The sequence below is a fragment of the Mercenaria mercenaria genome, chromosome 1, assembly GCF_021730395.1.
Source record: "Mercenaria mercenaria strain notata chromosome 1, MADL_Memer_1, whole genome shotgun sequence".
NCBI classification, from domain to species: domain Eukaryota; kingdom Metazoa; phylum Mollusca; class Bivalvia; order Venerida; family Veneridae; genus Mercenaria; species Mercenaria mercenaria.
Window position 1 is genome coordinate 42,769,940 of NC_069361.1, and position 7,578 is coordinate 42,777,517.

Below are 7,578 nucleotides of genomic sequence, written 5' to 3' on the forward strand. Positions count from 1 at the left end.
AAGTGCACCTAAAACAGCACGAGCAATAAAAAAAACTGTCAAAACTACCTGTCCATTTGATTCTCCTTCCCATGGCAGCTTCTTTCTACCTTTCCCAGCACTGACAAATGGTCGACCATTTGATTCTACTGTATTTACTGATGGAGTGGGAGTTGATGTCACTGACTCTAATTCCATAGTATCGGATCTTGACAGCCCTCTCAGACTGTGAGAACCGCCAACAATCCATTCAACATCAGCACCTTGAGCCTGAAAACTGGCAGAACTTCGAGTTGATGCTGAAGAAGGCACTGGTGTGGCGTACTCTACTAGACCCTCACTGTTCAGTTTTGGTAGCTGTCGCCTTGCAAGACGCGCCTGTACTGCCCCCATAACCCCTTCCCCATCATTACTTAGTTCAACTTGATCAACAACTTGAACCAAAGGTCCCAGCCTGCCAGGACCCATGGCCTGCGCAATCACCGATAAACATTCAAGTGCTGCTTGACGCACTTGACGTTTGCCATCAGTCAAAGTGGGGGCAACCATTTTACAAACAACTGGGAGATCAAATGCATAACTTGGAAAAGTTAACAATGCCGCTATAATTATGTTAAGCGTTTCTTGTCTTACTTTAGAGTTCTTATGCTGAAGATTTTCACATATCACAGATAGCACTGGTTTTGCAGAATGACTTTGCATCATCTTAATAGCAACTTTCATTACCGCCTGCCGCACAACAATTTTATTATCACCCATCCTTTTAGCAAGTGTTAAAGACAAAGCTTTCAGATATTGTTTTACACTCTTGCCCAACTTTTCTACTAATATGCACAATATTTCTAACGTCACTGTAGTAATCTTGAAATTTGAATCGTCTAATAAATTATTCAAGAAACTGATGAATGAAATCATGTGTGGCATAAGGTTATTTTGAACATCGTTATCACTCAAATCATACATGATATTTCGCAACTCCTCAACACCTTTTGCTCGAAGTTTAAAGTTTTCTTGGTCATTTATCTGACTCATAACGTGACTAGGAATTATTCCAAACTCGTAGGAATCAACATACTGAGCCTGGTGCAAGTGTTGTTGCGGATGTTGCTGTACGGAATTCATTGAACCATTCACCCTGGTGGCCTTTGAAAATGGAGCTTGTCTTGGAGTAGAATATGTGCTTGATCCATTGCTTACACTACCCTTATTTGACGAATCAACTTGATCTGATTCATGTCCTGTTAACTGAAAGTAATAACGTCTTAAAGGTGGAGACAGTTTGTGTAGATAATTGTTAAATTCTCTTTCTCCAACTAGTGCCTTTATTTTCTCCAGTGTCATTAATGAGCAATCTCTTAAGTTGTCTTCCATCGAGGTATCTAACAACTTCTTTGCCAATGACTGGGTAATTTCGAAAAAGTTTTCTCTTGCAAATTCTGGCGTGAAAAGCATTGGCAATGCAACTATCGATTCTTTTCGGACACGAGTATCGTCGTTCTCTAGTCCAAAATGTACAATAGCCCGAAGTAATGATGGAACATGATTTGTGCATTTCATGTAAACATGTAGTGTCTGAATCACTGCTCTTCGAACTGTTATTTTGCTTTCCCCAATGTTGGGAATTAACTTCCCCATCACCTCCGACATACAAGAATCTAACCCATCCCCAAACTGGGGTATAACTTCATTGATCAGCTGAATGCATTTCAACCTAACATCCCAGTTTGAATCTGAGAGCGCCAAACCAAGTCCTCTGAAAATAGATTGTTGATTTGAAAATGGAAGTTTTCCACCATTTCTTCGAACCGTAATTAACAACTGCTCAAGAATTTCTACACGTCTCTGGAATCGCTGGTCTCTTAGTTGATCAAGGACATCATTTTCTTCCATATTCCAGCCTCCTGACTGGCGTTTTTCTATGTAAGGAGCATCATTAAAATCGTGCATAGGAAATTTTGCAACCTGTACTTTGGCGACTTTTCCAGCCATGAACACAAAAATAATTGGTCAAAAAATAAAAGACAGGTAACGTTTATTCCGCTCGCATTGTTCTTCTTGATACCAATGGATTTAAGAAACAATCCAAATGAGTGTGAACTTCCGATTCTGTCATGATTTCTCAAAAATATGCTTTAAATTTATCAATACTCAATTCCTAGTCAAGGACAGCACAAAATGGCGACTTCTCCCCAACAACAGATTGTATTGATCACGTGACAATCTGTAGATGCCAATAGGTCAACACTGTAAGCACAAACTTCCCTAAACGAAATTAATTGTACCCCAGTAGCACGACAGGGAGACTACGCGTATAAGTTTTTGCGACAAACAAACACCGATTTGTACCACCTTTGTGCAGCCAAATAGCGACAAATATAAGGATATCAATATAAGTCATCAAACTCGCCATGAATATTGTTAAGAATACTACAGAAATAATTTGGACGCCACTTTTTGGAATAAATAGTTAATAAAAGTGGAAACATATTTTAAAATTAGCATCTGCTGCAAACACTGTGTCAGCGCACTCGCCAGCCAGTGACGTACGTAACCTTCTTTGACGTCACGATATCTGCCATTTTAACAACGTCATAGCTGTTTTGACGTCACGCTTACGTCGCATTTGTATAAATGTCAAGATTTTTCTTTACCCGGAAGCTAACTTTCCAATTATCATTGTTTAGTATGAAAGTGGAAATGGTGAATATAAAGTATTTTTTCCTTGGAAAAGGGCCACTCAGTTAGTTTCCATAACAATTCTTATTAGATTTCTGCAATCTCCGAGCAGAGTTGTCGTTCGTGATCCTCACTATAACACCGGAATGAAATATCACCAGAAGTGCAAGAGATCGGGATTTCTGAAGTAATAAATGTTTCAGTGAAAGATCGAAATATCTTTCTCTGAGTGACATTAGAAGTATAAGTGTTAAATAAGAGCACAAGTGTTGTAGCTACACGTGAAAATATAATATGTGGTGTGCACCCACGAAAGTACATGTAACATATTTTTTTTTTATTTTACACGTACAACAAAATTAATTTCTTTTGATTGCATTGTCTTTTCTACGTAAGAGCATTAGTGCCAGGTGTATGTTATTTATTTACTCGAAATTTCGAGTTACTAAGTCGAAATTTCTAGTTAATATCTCGAAATTTCGAGTTACGTATCTCGAAATTTTGTGTTACTAAGTCGAAATTTTTAGTTAATATCTCGAATTTTCGAGTTACTAAGTCGAAATTTCGAGACAAGTAACACTAAGTCGAAATTTTCGACTTAGTCGAAATTTTCGACTTAGTTACTAGCTACAATAGTTTACGTTGATGTATAGGTCCTGGCCAAGGTATCCATCGGGTAGCCCTACAAAGTCCTATAAAAATATCATCATTTAAACCATGTTTAAGTCTGGAAGGTTTTCCACCTAGTTTGAGCCCATATGGCAAGGAAATATAGACATACTACATGAACGTGTAGTAATGAGTCTGACCAAGATTGGGTACCTGGATAGATCTAGATTTTGAGGAGAGGTCATAGAAGGTGACCGGGAAGTATTCAAACTTATAATATTTCACTATTTTGGCCATATCTGGAAGGTTTTTGACCTAGTTCGAGCCCCTACCACCTGAACATACTATACATGTAAATGAAGGTATAAATCCTGGATACATTTTGAAATATGAAGTAGCTCTGGAGGCTATGGGGTAGTTCATACATAGATGTATGGTAGTATATGTTCAAATCGCTACATGATGGGTACAATATATGAATGTGTAGACAGATTATTCCACTTCGAAGAGTCAAAAGTCGTCTACTACATTTTTGGCCTTTGGTAGACGGACAGACGTTCAAATTTTGCGGATAAAAGGGCAAGATACGAAGTCGAAATTTCGTGTTAACAACTCGAAATTTCGAGTAACTTAAATTTCGAGATGTGGAACTCGAAATTTCGAGATATATGAAACTCGAAATTTCGACTTAGTAACTCGAAAATGCGAAATTTCGACTTAGTAACTCGAAATTCTAGATATTAACTCGAAATTTCGAGTTAATAAATATCATTCACCTGGCACGTACTAATGCTCTTCCGTACTTTTCAATGGTTTAGCAAAACTTCACATATTTCGGACAGTCAGTGAATACTGTTCATACTGTACGAAAATTGTACACTATCTGAACGTTTATTTTTTGTTGCAGTTAATTGTTGGCTTTTGAATATGAGCCATGAGAAAACGAACATAGTGGGTTTGCGACCAGCATGGATCCAGACCAGCCTGCGCATCCGCGCAGTCTGGTCAGGATCCATGCTGTTCGCTTTCAAAGCCTAATGGAATTAGAGAAACTAATAGCGAACAGCATGGACCCTGTCGCAAAGCCACAATGTTGGTTTTCTCATGGCACGGCTCAATTATATTTTTCACTCCTAAAATTTCTCAGTACAATGTGAACTTTAAAAAAATCGAGTTTTATCAAATATTTGAAAAGATGGTCCTACGGATCGCGGGGTCTTGAGTTCGATCCTCGGGCGGGGCGTATGTTCTGTTCTCCGTGACGATTTGAAAAAAGATATTGTGTCTGAAATCATTCGTCCTCCACCTCTGATTGATATGGGGAAGTTGGCAGTTACTTACGGATAACAGGTTTGTACTAGTACAGAATCCAGGAACACTGGTTAGGTTAACTGCCCGCCGTTACATCATGACTGAAATACTGTTGAAAAACGGCGTACACCCCCACCAACCCACCCCCATCCCCACAAAAAAAAGAAGAAGATAAGATCGTCCTATATACCTGGAATAGCTTATCTGTTATTCTAATTTCTACGAAACACGCATAATTAGCTATACAATTGCTGTAGTTATGCATGTTTATCAAGAGAACATAAAACCTACATATAAATTTATCTTTAACAACTAATTGGGTCTCCAAATGAGATTCATTCCGTAATTGCCGGGACGTTTTCCATTTGTTGGGGTTTTTTGGCCATTTATTGGGTCTTCCCAACCTATAAATTATGTGTAAAGACATTTATATCTATAGGTTAAGCATCAGCACCTGGATTAAAATACAGTCTAATTACGTCAAAATCGGAATTCATCACGTTCTTCCTAGTATGAGAAAAAATTGTGAAAACTGGCAAGAATTCCAAGAATAAATTAGAGAAATACTAAACACTTATTGTATGGTCGTTGTATGGTCGATGTCACACGAATTTACAACTCGATATGTTGAGATATACTAAAAAAACTCTGAATATACACTTTACAAAGCTTTTATCGCAACACTTAGCTTTTTTGCCAGTATCTTTTAAAACACATGATTTACATTTACATTTTTTAGAGAAAAAAACATTAATCTTAATATTTTGTCAAAATTACAATAAAATTGAATTATGCGATCACATAATGTTAGGTATTTTAATTGAAAAAAAAAATCGCAAAGTACGAATTGATAAAGAAATTGCATTTATTTCAATAATAACCTCTGCAATGTGACCCCTTTAAGGTCAAAATATTTCAAAAAGTGGGTAACTCCCCCAAAGACACATCTGAAAAAAAGCAGAATAACATTGGCATTTGCGCACGTTTGAAAAGTATTTATTACAGAACTTCACTTCTGTTATTTTTCATTGTCAGTGATTCTTTCTACGTCAAAGTAAGAATATATGAAGAGTTTCACATTATATAGCACGCGAGGCGTATAGCTTTATATAAAGATTAAATGGACAAAAAGGTGTTCCTAAAAAACATGCCCCAAACGTTTATATCTAGCTTAAACTATGTCGATGTTGTACGTTTTAGTGGGGGGCGGGGGGAGGTAAAATCAAATTTACTTGTTTAAGAATCGTTTTGTTTTTTGTTTTGTTACATTTAAAACATGAAATGTTTATGTAAACTGAGTTTAATCAAAAGATAAATTAAACTTATTTTATTGAAATTTCTTTATGTCGTTCACACAATAGTTTTCTAAACGCGTGTCAAGTTTCGGAAACGTTTAAGGTAAGTGTTGCTTTAGAACAATTGTTAAGAATATATTCTATTAATCAGTAATATAATAATAAGGTATTTCATTAGACTTGGATGGTGAACGTCAAGAAGAAGAAGAAGAAGATTAGGTAGTAAAAACAAAATTGTATTTTGCGGCAATTTCAATACTTTCAAATTTTTCACGATTACTTTCTCTTATAACATGACACTTAACAATCATTTTAACACTCTATCTAACTAAACTGTATAATGCACTTAATATACCTGAAATGGATTATTTATTAATTCACGAGAACATATGACGTATTCATAACGATATACAACTATTGTGCGATTCATAAAACAACATATGTGCCACAATAGACGCACCACAAACTAGCTCATTACAGAACTCACGATGTGGGAACGTACGCCGGATATAGCCTAAAAAGTAATAAACAAACAGATCTGCGTCATTTTTCACTCTAGAGGCAAGATCTTGCTGCATTCTCTCTTATTTACAGGACCAACAAATGAAACTATTCTTTATTATTAATAAAAGAATGGTTAATTTGGCGCTTGACGTATTGTTTGCTATCAATGACATACAACACATTAATATATTTTACTTGAAATTCCGAGCATTCTCTTCTTGACTTGAACCTGTCACTGATGTCCTTCTGGTTCTTGATAAATGCTCCATATTGCTGGAACTTAAAGAAAAAAAATCAGTGAAGGATAATCGATGAAATAAAAGATATAGAGAATAATAGGTTAGTGCCGTAGATGAGAAAGTTTATCTGGCGAGGTGGAGGAGGTTATCGGGTGAGCCGAAGGCGAACCTGATAACGTCCAGAGCCGAGCCAGATAAACTTTCTCCATCTTAGGCACTAACCTATTATTCTATTTATCGCATAGTGCGGCAATTTTCCTTTGATCTTTGCAGCATGTTATACATAGTAACACACATTATTACTACAAAACTGTGCTGATATCTTACAAAACTGTTGCGATATATATCAACACGGAAATCTCTATGGAGTTTCATAAGAAAAAAAGTGTTCCGATATATATCAGCACAGTAAAACTGTTCCGATATATATCGGAACACTTTTTCTCTATTGAGGTCCTATCAAGGGAGTATAATTTTTTCCTTTCAAAGAAAAGATGATTTTAGCTCCAATTTACAGTTCACAGAGAAAGAATTGTCACAAACACCTACATTTATAAAGTAAAAGAATAAATAAACTAGAATATTTCAAAAACTTGATAGTTATTGCCAACTTCAAAAATACATGAAATATATGAAATTCTGAGATTTCTCAAATGTTTCTTTTTCTTTGATTTTTTTTACAAACAAAACAACAAATTTTACAATATGTCTGGCCAATGAAATGCAAAGATTTAAAACCAATGCAGAAATTTGTTGGGTACTTTTATCTGGGGAACACATTTTCTAAAACAGAAGTTTTAGTGTTTCAGTCAGCGAGGTGCAGAAAGGGAATCAAAATAGTAAAAAAATAATAAACAAATTTAAATGAAAATAATATATAAATTTTAATGATAAACTATGCGATAAAACAGTTATAATATGTAGTGCTCGTGTGTTACCAGGATATATCAGAGCTAGGGGTACAT

The 7,578-nt window shown here is 35.9% G+C and overlaps 1 protein-coding gene across 6 annotated transcripts in view; it reads right to left on the minus strand.

The window, feature by feature from the left end:
• The window catches only part of LOC123540793 (TOG array regulator of axonemal microtubules protein 1-like), a 57,874-nt gene extending 55,687 nt beyond the window's left edge, over positions 1-2,187 (minus strand). For all 6 annotated transcript variants that reach the window (XM_053545492.1, XM_053545480.1, XM_053545477.1 and 3 more), the window contains exon 1: positions 49-2,187. In XM_053545492.1, the coding sequence (XP_053401467.1) occupies positions 49-1,968 (1,920 nt within the window). In that variant the 5' untranslated portion in view covers positions 1,969-2,187. The remainder of the gene's footprint in view (positions 1-48) is intronic.
• Between the last annotated feature and the right edge of the window lie 5,391 nt (positions 2,188-7,578).